This window comes from Castor canadensis, chromosome 4, assembly GCF_047511655.1.
Source record: "Castor canadensis chromosome 4, mCasCan1.hap1v2, whole genome shotgun sequence".
NCBI classification, from domain to species: Eukaryota; Metazoa; Chordata; class Mammalia; order Rodentia; family Castoridae; genus Castor; species Castor canadensis.
In genome coordinates this window covers 871029-885912 of record NC_133389.1, presented here as the reverse complement: position 1 = coordinate 885912, position 14884 = coordinate 871029, and the positions used below count along the sequence as shown (strand labels likewise).

At 41.2% G+C, this 14884-nt stretch overlaps 1 protein-coding gene across 8 annotated transcripts in view; it reads left to right on the top strand.

Annotated features, from left to right (window-relative positions):
• Atp9b (ATPase phospholipid transporting 9B (putative)) overlaps positions 1 to 14884 on the top strand; it is a 234565-nt gene that overhangs the window by 82338 nt on the left and 137343 nt on the right. For all 8 annotated transcript variants that reach the window (XM_074069605.1, XM_020163739.2, XM_020163736.2 and 5 more), the window contains one exon: positions 8724 to 8804. In XM_074069605.1, coding sequence (XP_073925706.1) covers positions 8724 to 8804 — 81 coding nt within the window. The remainder of the gene's footprint in view (positions 1 to 8723; positions 8805 to 14884) is intronic.

Genomic DNA, 14884 nt, shown 5'->3' with positions numbered 1-14884 from the left:
ATTCAGATTTTTCTAAATTATCTCAGAATGGAGTTTTCCCAAAACATTTGTAACTAACAACACATGGTTTCTAGGTATTATGGTTTAAAATAGTTAACATAATCTCAAAAGGAAAAAAATCTCAGTTTGATAGAGAATGTGGCTATTCACTGTTTTAATTTGGTCTTCTTTGGTTATCAACAGGACTGGAGGTTTTTGCCATGTGCTTACTAGAAATCTGTATGTGTTATTTGGTTGTTTGCTCCTCACTTTGCCATTTCATATTGGTGTTTGCCACTTGAAAATTATATATATGCATGGGTATATCATGTGTGTCAAATTGATAAAATCAGATAAAGCCCACCTTTCATTTAGAGAGGCCTAGAAGTATTTCCCTCTGTTTTTGTAGTAAGCGTTGGAGATATTTTGCCATGCTGAGCGTTGAACCCATGGTCTTGCACATACATGCTACACTGAGCCACATCCCCAGGCCTTTCTCACACTTTTTCTGTGTATACCTTCTAGTCACCCTGTCCCCAGGTCAGAATTTTATTGTGGAATTGTCCAAGTTGTATTCTTGGTCAGGGTTTCTCAGTCAGACCTGGGTAACATACCAGTATGGTGGTTTGTTTTTATGGTCTGTTAATTTTCAGTGTTCAAGGATGGTTATTTAAATTCCGTAGCATATTTTATAATGTTTATATGTTCTGAGCAATTACAACTCTTCCTATGGTTATTATATGAGGAAAGTCTCCTGGACCAGCTGATGAAGGGATTAGAGGAGTTAGGCTTGGCGTTGACTCCTCTGTTGGCCAGCTGACTTTTACCATCTTCCCAGTGGGTGGGGACAGCTGGACAGCTATCATAGCATGAAGCCACGAGTGAAGGAGCAGCTCTTTCCCACCCAAGGGCCATAGAGGGAAGTGCATGCAGTCTCCTGAGTCATAGGATGGTTGTCAAGGAGACTGTTGAACTGTTACCCAGAGTGGCAGTACTGTTACACATTTCTAACAGTGGTGGATGAGAGAGTCAATTTCTCTGCATGCTCATAGACAGCGCTGTCACCATTTTTAATTTAGTCATCATGACAGTGGTGTGTTGATACCTCATTGCGGTTTTAATTTGTCTTTCTGAAATGGCCCATATTGTTTTGTGTGCTTGTTCACTATTCATATATCCTCTGGTGAAATGCCTGTTCACATCTGTTTAGGGTCTTTTATGTAGAAATCCTAGAATTCTTCCTGATTGTAACACATACAGAGAAGACCTTGAACTTTATTTTACGATTTGGGTACACAGCTGTGTTTCTTCACTTGCAGTATTACGCTAGTCTCATGTCAATTGAATAGAAGTGGTGAGACCACTTACTCCGTCCTGTTTCAGTCTTGGGGAGCACACTCAGCTGTCTGTGTGGTGATAGTAATTGGGCTGTTCATAGGTGTTCTTGATCAGGGGGATGAAGTTCTTCCTAGTCCTAGTTTATTCAGAGACTTTGTCTGAATTGTTTGCATTGGATTTTTTTTTGTTTGCATTGGATTTTTCAAAGACTTTCCTGTATCCGTGGAGATGACCCCCATAGGGTTTTTTTTCTTTATTAATATTTTAAGTTGATGATCTTATAGTGATTTTGTTGTTTCATGGACAACACGATGAGATAAGCCCTGTTTTGTCATGACAAATATCCTTTTCATATATTGCAGTATTTGATTTGTTCGTGAAGGGTATTGTTCTGCACTGGTTTTGCTTAATATTTTTGGTTTGATACTAGGGATATACTAGCCACATAAAACGATTTCAAGAGTCTTTTTACCTCTTACACTTTTTTAGTAATTGGTGTTGTTTCTTTTTTTTATCTGTTGAACAAATTTCTCAGGGTTTCTGAGGGGTAGTGTGTTCAGTTATGAGTTGAATTTCTTTAATAGATATAGAACTGGAAATTTTTCAGCAGTTTATAGTATGAAATTCCTTAGCTAGTAATTTCATCATCTGTCATTTCTGAATATATCTCTATTTAGAATTTTTGTACTTGCATCTGGCTGCTGGTGGCTCACATCTGTAATCCTACCTACTTGGGAGGCTAAGATCAGGAGGATCATGGTTCAAGACTAGCCTGGGCAAATAGCCCACGAGACCCCCATCTCTAAATAGCTAGAGCAAAATGGACTGGAAGCATGTCTCAGGTGGTAGAGAACCTGCTTTGTAAGTGTGAAGCCCTGAGTTCAAGTCCCAGTATTAACAAAACAAAACAGCCCAACAACGGAAAACCTGTTCTCTTCCCAGCTCTGTAGCCTGTGAGGATAAGGTAGTGGTCACTGTCCTGGCAAGTGCATGTCGATATGGGTAGCAAAAGCCCCTGGGCCCTTTGCAGATTTCTGCAGCTCTTGGCCTCCCCGGCTCCTTTCCAGCATCCGTAAACACTACAGTCCCGATTTTCCTGAGCTCTTATCTCTATCTCTGAGATTCAGAGCACCTGCCTCCTCCTCCTGTCTTGTGGGTATGCGTCCAGTGGGGGCACATAGTTGTGAATCTGTGCTATTGGAGGTCACCGTGTCCAGTCTAGAAGTGACTGTTTGATACATTTTGTCCATTTTCAAGTTGTTTTCAGTGGAAGGGCAAGTCTCATACTAGTTAATACAACCTTGCTGGTGGAAAGTAAGTGCCATTTGGACTAAATGAGCTGGATGACATTTCTGTTATAACTAAATTATAAAAGAGAAGTACTCGTTTCTTGAGGATTCCTCCTGCCTGGAGGATTGTGTCTGTCCGGCAGAGGGCATCATCTCTGCACTCTCCTGCCTTGGCTGCTCCTCAGCTTTCTATCCTAGGTTGCATTCCTTCAAAAGGAGTGGAGGGTTGTTTTTCACTAGTGGTAAAACAGGAGAAGACCCTTCTGGTCACTGCATTGTGCAGGCCGCTGCTCTCCGTTTCTATCAAGTGTTCTCCTTCCCCTTGCCACAGATCGGCACTGTGGGATGGAGCCATCCATCTGTGCTATTTTCCCATTAGGGCATTTATTAAAGTACATGTTTTAGGTCAAGTTTTATATAAGATTTGACAAGCTTTATTTATTTATTTTCCATACAGGGTCTTCCTGTGTAGCCCAGCCTTTTAGGTGCTGGGATTATAGGTATCTGCCACCATGCTTGGCAAATTTTATAAGTTTAATGTGGATTTTATTAATTTTTTAATAAAAGTTCAGCATACCTATATACTAGGTTTTTTTTTTGGTTTTTGTTTTTTTTTTTGCCAGTACTGTGGTTTGAACTCAGAGCCGCATGCTTTGTTAGGCAGGTGCTGTACTACTTGAGCCACTCCACCAGCCTTGTTTTATGTTGGTATTTTCAAGATAGGGTGTCAAGACCTGTTTCCCCAAGGGTGGATTTGAACCACTGTCCACCTGATCTCTGCCTCCTGAGTAGCTAGGATTACAGGCGTGAGTCACAGATACCCAGTGACCTAGCAGTATTTTAAAATGGTTTTTAAAGTGGCCTTAAAGTAGTGCCTTTGGTTCATGCTTAGACTTACTGTCATTCATTACTATATTTTAAATTATTACTTTTGAAGTAACTCCTGCCTTTAATATAAAATTTCTAATCCATATAGCATTTATTTTGGGTCATGCCCTGAATTAGAAATAAAGTTTAAAGCAAACAGACAGCCCCTGGTAGTCATTTGCACCAGCTGTTCACTGAACAACCAGTGTGTTTTCTGAAACTAAAATTGCTCTCAAGTTGTCACACAGTTTTGGCCTTTCACCGTGCGGGTGTGATTGTTCTGCATGTTCTACATGCCTTGGTCCAGTGCATGTTGCCAATATGTTTTCCTAGTCTGTTTCTTTCTTTTCTTTGTTTTGGTGGTACTGGAGTTTGAACTCAGGGCCTCACACTTGCTAGGCAGGCGCTCTACCACTTGAGCCACTCCGCCAACCCTTTTTTTTGTGGTGGGTATTTTTGAGACAGGATATTGCTCTTTGCCGGGGCTGGCTTGAACCTGGATCCTCCTGATCTCTGCCTCCCAAGTAGCTAGGATTAGAGGCATGAGCCACTGGCCCCAGGCCCCCGTCTGTTTCTTAACTGCCAGCTTTAGAATGTCCTTTGCCAAATAAGTGTGTTAAATTTCATTTGTGTCCACATTGGCATGCTTTCTTGCATGTTTGTATGTTTCTTGTTGTGCCCTAAGGCTAGGGCCATTCTCCCACCAGCCATTATTTATCATTTTAACCACTTCAAGTATCTGAAAAGTGAGAGGCTGTCATCAGCGTTGATAATATTGCAGGTTTTGAAATTCTCCCTGCAGTTCCATGGGTGCACAGAGTCCCCCGAACAGGAAGTGCCCTAAGTCTGCGTGGATACATGAGTGCCTTACGAAGAAGCTCAGGCAGCTTCTTTCTTTCTGTCCACTCTCACCCAAGCACAGTCACACCTCAGTGCAGCCTACGTTCCTTTGTCCATCCCTCCCTCTCTTAGCTCTTTCCACTCTTACCCTTCTTTCTGTGTTTTCTACTTGCTTTTCTTTTTTCATTTTTCAAAATTACATTGGATTTCTAAGACATCTAGCAATTACTCTCACATTGTTAAAAATGAATTAATTTTTATCAGTGGGACAGCTTATAGCCTTTCTCTAATATAACCTGCCTGTGACTACTGGGCTAGTTGTGTCGTTCATTTCTTTTTCTGGTGTGCATTCTCTGGGACTCTCTCCAGGATTTGAGGGAAGAGAGGCTATGAATCCTATGAACAGGATTCTACCTTCCTCCCGCTATCATAGCAGGGTGGCAGCCTCACCCTCTATGTCTTCCCATTGAAAATCCTTCCATGGATCATGGGGTGCCCTGGCAATAGGCATCTGGGGAATGGCCACACGAAATGATAATTTTGTGATAGATTTGATTTTTGCTAAGAATAGTAGAAAAGAAAGTACAGAATTAAAACACTATCAGAAAGAATTTGAAAGAAAGGTCAACCATAGCCAAACAAACAAGAGAATGCACTGTTTGCATTAATAGAAAACTCTGAAAGAAAAGACCAGTAGTTGATGAGGCTCAGGACCCATCCTGCAAGGTGGTCAGGGTACTTTTGGGAGTGTTCCATATCTTGATTGTGGAAATGGTCATAGGTGTACACATAATTAGAATGTGAAATTTTACATAAAACATGCAGCTTATTTTATATAAAGTGTGCATGCCAACTATTGTTTATAGCTGAGTGATCTTTTCAAATTAGATCCAGTATTGGAAGAATGCTTTCTTCCTTTTTGCTAGTGGCATGCATACACATATGTCAATATGCTTCAGAATATTTACAGTTATAATATGCATTTCATATAATGCTTCTTTAAAATTTTTATGACTGTATACTTTGACAGGAAGTGTGATTAAGTATTTGAGTGAAATAATTGTATGATTAATGAAACATTTTGATTTTTGATATGCCCAAAAGACCATAAAGACTATATTTCCTACGTAAAAAGAAAGTTTAACTGAATTTCTGATGCATTAATCAATTTTAATCTGTAGTTTTGTAAAATTGAGCATATTATGTAGAAGTCTTTTTGTTTTCATTGAAAAGAAAGCTTTAATTTTATTGTGGACACAGGGAAGGCAACTTAGTTCACCATTCCATAGCTACTCTGGCCATACTTCTGACTTGTTTCGACTCCTGTGTCTCTGATTGATGGGTTTGGGGCTATTTTGTGTCATATTGCTAGTCATGTCTCCTCAGATCACAGCATGATGAGGTAAAACTCATCACAGTTTTACACAGAGGAGGTAAAACTGCATATGCTAGAGCTTTTTCTGAAGAACTGAAGATATAACTGGGAGTAAGGTCTGCTGGTTCCCCTGAGTTCCCAGGGCACTTAGTGTGGTCTGAAAATTGGAGTTTCCTGGGGTCCTGTGTTGATGGCTGTGCTACAATACCAGATACAGGTTCTGGTGCTGAAGTCATGGAGAGGGTGCCATTTTCAGGCACAGGAGACCTTTGGGAAATATGTTTCTGGCTTTTGTGATCAAGCAAATTTATTAACAACCACGAGTCCCCAGTAATTTTCAATAAATCATGACTTGCTGATTTATTTCAAAAGATCCATATAGCAGTAAACAATACCATTTACATTTAATTAGTTTTATTGAACGAAAGGCAATTTTATTTGTAATGAACCACATGTTATGATTAAGGATGTATTTTAATGACCTTTAAGTAATGTGAACAAATGTTGCCCTTGACCTAATAGTAGAGGCTTTCCTACATTATTGAAAACTTCAGAATGATTTTTAAATTATCATGAAAAGCTTCAAATGACTTTCTCATTATTGTGTCATTATTCAGTCATTTGATGTCTAATATATTAGATGAAATGCACTCTTCTAAATGTTCCTGTGCATGTCGAAATGAGAATTGTTGCTAGCTTGCTCTTTATTTTCCTGCATTGAAAGGTGGTCTGCGGTATAAAAGTTTCATGTTTTGAAAATCACTGGGTCAGTGTAGTATTTAAAAGAGGGAGCCTTTATCTCAGACTTGCTTTATCTACACACTCTTTTGGGTGCTTACTAAACACTCTGGTAGTGTTTTTCACAAGTCTCAATTTATCATACAATGTATTTCTCTTTTGGCCTAAGCTAGCTTGACTTAAGTAACTGGAGCATCAGTTGTGGTTAGTACTTGCTTGAGCCCTTGTTCTGTGGCTTGGATTCAGGGCTAATGTGAAAGTACGCATGAGAGCAGTGGTCCATACACCCTGGAGCTACAGTTTCCTCATGCTCTCCAACTTGGTCCTGGCAATGACATCTTTCACAGAGGATTGTTTGAGTAGTATTTTTGGAGATGTAGTCATGAACATCACCCCTTCCTCTGACATCGGAAGCCTCGTGTTGTATCCGGCCCTGAGTGCTTCTGATTTCTGCACTGAAACTTAACCCATGCACCGGTCAGCAGTTTTCTTCCTCTCTCCAGTACCCAGAGGTGATTGACGCAGGTTTCTGGACAGCTCTGTCATCTTTCACATGTGGGTTCCCAGAGACGAGGCTTGTCAGTGGACATTTCTGCAGTTTCCCCTTCCAGGCTGCCAGGTTTATGGGAATGTCTACCCACTGCCAGTCACAGACCCCAGTGGTCATGCCCTGGGCTTTGCTCACTCAGAAAAAATACCTCATAGGATGCTTACAGTAAAGACATGAAGAAAGCTCAATGCAAAACTAACATCCTCAACAGCATTTAACAGCATCCCACAGTCTTCATAGTGCTGAACCCCTGCCCCAGCACCCTAGGGAGGGCTGGGTTCCAGTTTCTCGTGAAACTGGTGTGTCCTTTAGCCAGTTGAAACAATGCCCGTCCACCACAGAGCTGGTCTTACACATCCTGTATTGTTAGGAGCAACAGGCTCTCTAGCATCAGGGAGAATCTCCAGACGGTCCTGAGAGCAGAGTGATGTTGCCCCTCCCCACACCATCCCGTGACCTGCACTCACCAGGTGTTTGAGTTTTGCTGTTATAAAATCATGGGGCTCCATTTAGCAGTCCTAACATTTTGTACTCCCTACTCTTCCTCACTTCTTTCACCTGGAATTGTATGCAAGAGGGACAAAAACATTCTTTTAAAGGAAACCATTTTTTATATCAACCCTAACCAGAAAGAGACATTATGTTTAAGAATCAGAGGTCAAGAGGATTTTCTGAATTTTCAAACATTTCCCAAATGGCGCTGCATAATTCCCACCCCTTTCATCCTAATCATTTGTCTTGGGAGTGGCCCAGAAAAGATCACTTTGCTTTCTGGGCAGCAGCACTCAGCACTCAAATTGCCTTGCCAAACTATGTACCTGGCAAAAGCAGGGGAAGTGGTCCACTGCTGCAGTCTGCAGGCTGCAGCTATTTGAATGCCAAATTCAAGCTACAGTAGTGAGGTGCTCTGCGGATGGGTTAGGGAGGGGGCTGGTGAGGGTCCTGTCTGCTCTGCTGAGGAGGCTTATTTTCCTTGTGATGTGCCTCCCTGATTTGTAACTCTAGGTGAGGTCACAGGTTCTGAGTGCAGGCAGCCTCCACCTCAGGAGGGTTGACTGAGAACAGACAGTTGGATTTCAGACGGGTGTCCCCTCAGAGAAGAAGCCCTACCCTCAGGACTGGTTTCATGGTTCTGCCTTTCAGAGGGGTCCGAAGTCTGTACCTGTACAAGGTCTGAGGTCTGTCTCTTGATTCTGTCCCTAATCTTGGTGTGGCACAGCTTGTGGTCCTGGAAGACAGGACCCGTATAGATTCAGGCCCAGGTACTTAGGAACCATGAGCTGAGAATTCCACTAGATACCTTGTTACCCAGGTAACCCCAGGCTCTACTTTTAAAGTGGGAATCCTGTACACAAGCCCATGCTGTTTTGACACACTCTGGCCACTAAGCAGAGTGAAGAGAAAGTACCACACACTGCTTCTTTGGGTATCTTCCATGTGCATTCATGATGCCTGCACACAGGATGTAAGACAATCAAGGATTACTTCTTGCCTGTAATTCCAGCTACAGGGGAGGTGGAGATGGGCAAATTGTGGTTAGAGGCCAGCCTCAGCCAAAAAGTGAGAAACCTTACCCAAAAAATAAAAACTAAAGCAAAAGGTGCTAGGGATGCAGCTCAGCTGGTAGAGCATTTGCCTCATAAGCTCAAGGTCCTGAGTTCTTTTAATTCGTTCTTTTACTTGACGAACTTCCAAGGAATTTTATTTAGCTAACATTGAAATTAATGTAATTTTTTTTGTATTGCAGGACCTTTTTTCTATCAGTGCTTATGTTTATGCTCAAAAGCCACAACAGGATATTCATAGCTTTGAAGGAACATTTACCAGGGTAAGTGAAATAATTTGTTCAGTATAAAAATACTCGTTATATATGTAAATTAAAGGCAGTAGACCCTTGTTTTGAGAGAGTAATCAAATCTAGAATAAATCCACATAGACGTTCTGAACTATGAAAGAGAAGGTAGAGGATGTGTCATGCTGTTAGATACCCACATCACATGTCTCTTGGTTTTCTGACTTCTGAGTATACTTACTATTGCAGCCTCCTTCTCACCTAACATTTGAGTCAGTACAAGGATATAATTTAGCTAATTCAGGTTTGACTTTGGATAATAGTTGGTGCACCGTGATGTGCACATCATTTCTAGCTTTTCATTATTGGCTGGATACATACTTAATTGTTCACGTCTGTATTTGTCCATTTCTTTGTGTACATGTATATGTTCATTCGACATACTTTTGTTATTAGAGAGTTTTGGTAAACTTTTTAAAGGGTCTTGAAGCCCATTTGCCCCCAACCGATGGGGTCAGAAGAATTCAGTATTACTATTTTATCAGCTTACAAATGACACCATAAGTGCTTTGTAATTAGGAACTTTAATAATATATGACTATAGTTTGTTTTTAATCATTGCAAACATTTTGAAGACTTTTCTGTTGGTCACACACATGGCCTGGCAAGGGTTGTGTCATTTGAGAAGCTTCTGTGGAGCTTTTGTCACATGACAGTCAATGTGCAAACTCTGTGGTGTCTAACAAGGCCACCAGCAGCTCTGTAGGGAGGGCAACACAATGCTCTGTAGCTGCTGTTTGTGAGTGTGCTGATTACAGGCAACATAAGATGTTCATGGAGACATGGAGCTAAAGGGTCATGAAACTATTTTGAAGTGCAGGAGACTTTCTGTGTCTTTCAAAAATAGTTATTATGATAAAAGCAGATTCTTGTGAAAGACCATTTAGGATATGAGAAAAAATGTTGCAAATAGGCAGTTAGTACAATAAAGGTTTTAACATAACCACCATTAAGAATTTGGAATATTGCTCTTTTCCTTCCTTTCCTTCCTTTTATCTTTCCTTTCTGGTTTACATTGCTTATGAGTTCCTAAAACTCATATTTGCTATAGTATGGAAGCACATCAAAGAGCCAGAATAGCCTGTTGGTGAGTGTGCTGGTGGGTGTGTAGGTGGAAGAGCACAAGGGTAACCAGCTCCACCAGAAGAAGACATGTAATGACCTTCAGTTACAGGAGCTTAAAAGGTTCCTTTAGGTTTCTTGATTCCTGAGGTCAGTGGTGGCCATCTAAATTTATTATTGTCCTCACAGCCTTCCAACATTGTACCAACCAATGATGAGACTAGATAGGGTCACTTGTAGCTCATCTCTTGCATAAATGTGGGACAGAAATTTCCACAGAGTTAAGTTTCCTGGTAGTGGGGGAAATGTCTACAATTGTACAGTAAGGTCAGAGCCAGGATAGAACAGAAGAAAGGAGGTGTCCAGGGATGCTGACACCATCGAGGCTGTGCTCCCAGATGAGAAAGTTCTGAATGGGGCCGTGATCCTCTGTATGGATCTGGTGAACAGTGCTCCGTAACAGAGCAGCGACTTCTGGAAACAGTGTATCGCCAGTGACCATTTGGGAAATGTGGACATAAAGGGTTGGTGTCTCTCTGAGGCAGATGAGGAAGGAAGAAAAAGACAAAATTGGCCTGTCTGAAACAAGAAGTGATATTCAGAAGTCGGCCCCACACCCCACTTCCTAAAACAATGACGCTACAACTTGTGGAAGATGTTGAACTGCACTGCATGTAGAAGGCGGCTCAACAAACCGAAGGATAAAATAAAGGCGGGAGTGGGGGTGGGAGAGGATATGAATTACTCATGTCCCTAAGTTTTAACCTGCTGAAATACAGGAAAAGGAGGAGAGAAAGAAATAGAGGAAGCTTGCCGGCTGCTGCGCTAGTGAAGGTTGGAGTCAAAGACTTCACTTAAAGCTGAGGTGCTGAACAGAAAAAAGATAAGGATGGAAGGACCAGGTTGAGCTACTGTGGCACTGGCAGAAGGTAGTGGCGATAAAGGATTAACTTGCTAGAACCTAAAAGAAAAATTAAGCATCAAGCAACAGTTGATCAGTTCATGCAGTCTCTGTCTTACCCAAAATCAAGAAAAACTAAAGCTAACAATTAGGTAAAGATACACTAAGCCAAGACAAATAAAGAGGAAGCAGGATTTGCAACTTTCATATTTAATGAAATAGAATCTAGGTAGAATTAGGATGGGGCAAAGACAGATGCTGTGAAAATGGTAGAGTCCATAACAGACTAAACTCTTCGGAGATCCAAATGATCAGGTAGACAGGTGAGCAACACAATCAGTAGGCAGATCCTTTAGTTATTTTTATTGAGCTTCATTCCCCAATAATAAAAACTTATCACACAATCGTTTGCAAAGAAAACCTTTATTTCCGCAATATGGAAGTATTACAAACAGCATTTTGTGATCACAATGCTGGTAAGCAGTAACAAAACCAGTAAATTATATGATCCTTCCAATTGTATATTTAACCACTATTTGTTAGTTTTTGTATCCATGCTAAAATTGAAGAATTTCTAAAAATTACTAGTTACTGAACAAACTGCTTATCAGAATCTCAATCTATTGGATATAATCAAAGTAAAAAAGAGGAAAATGAACAATCTTTTGCTATGTATACACATGTATGGAGAGAGAAAAGAATGGAAATAAATGGATTAAACAACAATACGTTTTAACAAAGTGAAGAGAAAGAGCAGGGGGAGGAGAATATGGAAAAGTACACGTTAAGTTTGTGTAACCAAAAATAGAACCAACAAATAAATCCAGATTCCATCTTTTAGGTAATAGAGATGAATCAAAACTTAAGGAAAAGAAGAGGGGGGGAGCATATTAATCCCAAACAAAAATGCATAAAATAACCTTAAAAACTTTTAAAAAATATAAAAGGACATTAAATTGGGGACAGTAGTATATAAATGACTTAGAAAAATCCAGATGAAGTAGATAAGAAATAAATTTTTAAAAAGAGCTACTCCACAGTCTGCAAAAAACTGAAACTAGATCCATGTATATCACCCTATACCAAGATTAACTCAAAATGGATCAAGGATCTTAATATCAGACCCCAAACTCTTAAGTTGATACAGGAAAGAGTAGGAAATACTCTGGAGTTAGTAGGTATAGGTAAGAACTTTCCCAACGAAACCCCAGCAGCACAGCAACTAAGAGATAGCATAGATAAATGGGACCTCATAAAACTAAAAAGCTTCTGTTCATCAAAAGAAATGGTCTCTAAACTGAAGAGAACACCCACAGAGTGGGAGAAAATATTTGCCAGCTACACATCAGACAAAGGACTGATAACCAGAATATATAGGGAACTTAAAAAACTAAATTCTCCCAAAACTAATGAACCAATAAAGAAATGGGCACGTGAACTAAACAGAACTTTCTCAAAAGAAGAAATTCAAATGGCCAAAAAACACATGAAAAAATGCTCACCATCTCTAGCAATAAAGGAAATGCAAATTAAAACCACGCTAAGATTCCACCTCACCCCTGTTAGAATAGCCATCATCAGCAACACCACCAACAACAGGTGTTGGCGAGGATGCGGGGAAAAAGGAACCCTCTTACACTGTTGGTGGGAATGTAGACTAGTACAACCACTCTGGAAAAAAATTTGGAGGCTACTTAAAAAGCTGGACATCGATCTACCATTTGATCCAGCAATACCACTCTTGGGGATATACCCAAAAGACTGTTACTCCAGAGGCACCTGCACATCCATGTTTATTGCGGCACTATTCACAATAGCCAAGTTATGGAAACAGCCAAGATGCCCCAGCACTGACGAATGGATTAAGAAAATGTGGTATCTATACACCATGGAATTTTATGCAGCCATGAAGAAGAACGAAATGTTATCATTCGCTGGTAAATGGATGGAATTGGAGAACATCATTCTGAGTGAGGTTAGCCTGGCCCAAAAGACCAAAAATCGTATGTTCTCCCTCATATGTGGACATTAGATCAAGGGCAAACACAACAAGGGGATTGGACTATGAGCACATGATAAAAGCGAGAGCACACAAGGGAGGGGTGAGGATAGGTAAGACACCTAAAAAATTAGCTAGCATTTGTTGCCCTTAACGCAGAGAAACTAAAGCAGATACCTTAAAGCAACTGAGGCCAATAGGAAAAGGGGAACAGGTACTAGAGAAAAGGTTAGATCAAAAAGAATTAACCTAGAAGGTAACACCCACGCACAGGAAATCAATGTGAGTCAATGCCCTGTATAGCTATCCTTATCTCAACCAGCAAAACCCCTTGTTCCTTCCTATTATTGCTTATACTCTCTCTACAACAAAATTAGAAATAAGGGCAAAATAGTTTCTGCTGGGTATTGAGGAGGGGGGAGAGGAGGGGGTGGAGTGGGTGGTAAGGGAGGGGGTGGGGGCAGGGGGGAGAAATGAACCAAGCCTTGTATGCACATATGAATAATAAAAGAAAAATGAAAAAAATAAAAATAAAAAGAGCTACTCCAGCCAAACAAAACAAAAAACAACCAATACTAAAATGTTGTGGCTTGTACTGTTACATTCCTGTAGTTGTCTCAAATACTGGTAGGCCTCACTGTAAGTGAAGTACTGGCCCAAGGGGCAAAATGTGCTTAGTCCCTTTGCTTAAAAAGGCCACTGGTGGGGTGGTGGAGTAGGTCAAGTGGTAGAGTGCCCGCCTTGCAAGTATGAGGTCTTGAGTTCAAACCCCAGTACCATCAAAAAAAGAAAAAGCTGCTTAAAGATGTGAACTGACCTGCCTAAGGAACAGCCACCTGCCAGTGATGGGGGGAGTTGGTAAAGAGATGCCATTGGCTTGGGAAGCTCTGTGATATGTTCCTACCTTCTTCCATAGATGTGCTATAGAATTGACCTCCTCTTGCATCCATTGATGAGTTGCTTATTAACACATCCTCTATTGACTTTTACCCTTTTCAAAAGTTTTGGTTTTTACCTCTCTAATGGTGTTTCCTGGCATCGCCCTCTACCTGCAAATAAACCATATGCACAAAAATCCATTTCTCATGGTGTTCTTTGGAGAAAATCTCAGCCTAAGTCCAGAAAAGCACACTCTCTGGTAAGACTTTTGGTGTACAGTGCTCTGAGGTCTGGGAGCCAGCATGTGGTGTGTGTATGGGGGGGACACCTGCAGCATGAGTTTCACAGTCCCTGTACCTATCTCTGTAGGGCCTAGGTGGAGTTCTACTAGAAGAGGGTGCATGCCTGTGTAGCAGCTCTTAAGTTGGGAATGCCTGGCGTATTGCAGTGGGTAGGCTTATGGAGGTGGTAGGCTGCTGCAATTCACCAAAGAAACTGAGAAGGAAAATGGCAGGCTCAGTCTGTTCTGATGATTCACTGCACCCACCATGGTAGTGTTTAAACAGATCCTGGTCTTCAGCTGGGAGGTTACTGCAGAATTTATAAGGAGGTGCGTTTTCTGCATGTAGGTCAGATTGTGGTGGGAAAGCAGTGGTAGTGTACTGAAGCCTAATTTGAACTTCCCTGTGCTCTGGATCCTCTGGCTCCTCAGAAATTGGTAGAAGAAAACAGAAATAATTGAGTTCAAATCTCATTGTATGGTGGGCTTGTGCTATGGAAGGAGAAGGATTATTTATGAGCAGGGATACAAGATACATCGTCCCTGCGGAACTGGAAAGACATGAGTGGAAATGGATCTAGCAGCCCCTGGGACCAGGAAGAGTGGAAGGAATTTATCCATACAGAAAAGTTTTCCTGTGACTTGACATTTCACATCCTACATGAACACCTAGATGCTGGGAACAGTGATGGTGCACTATTGTTCAGGCTGCTGTAACAAGTGCCACAAACTTATAGATAGCCGTTCCATTTCTCATAGTTCTAGAGGCTGGAAACTCCAGATCAGAGTGGATTTGGTGTCCAGGAAGGGCCCCTTCCTGATTCACAGGTGGCATCTTCAATGCTGTGTCCTCACTTGGTGGAGGCTCTCAAGGGGACTCTCGGGGACTTCTTTTGGAAGGGTTACAAGCCCATACATGAAGGCTCTGCACTCAT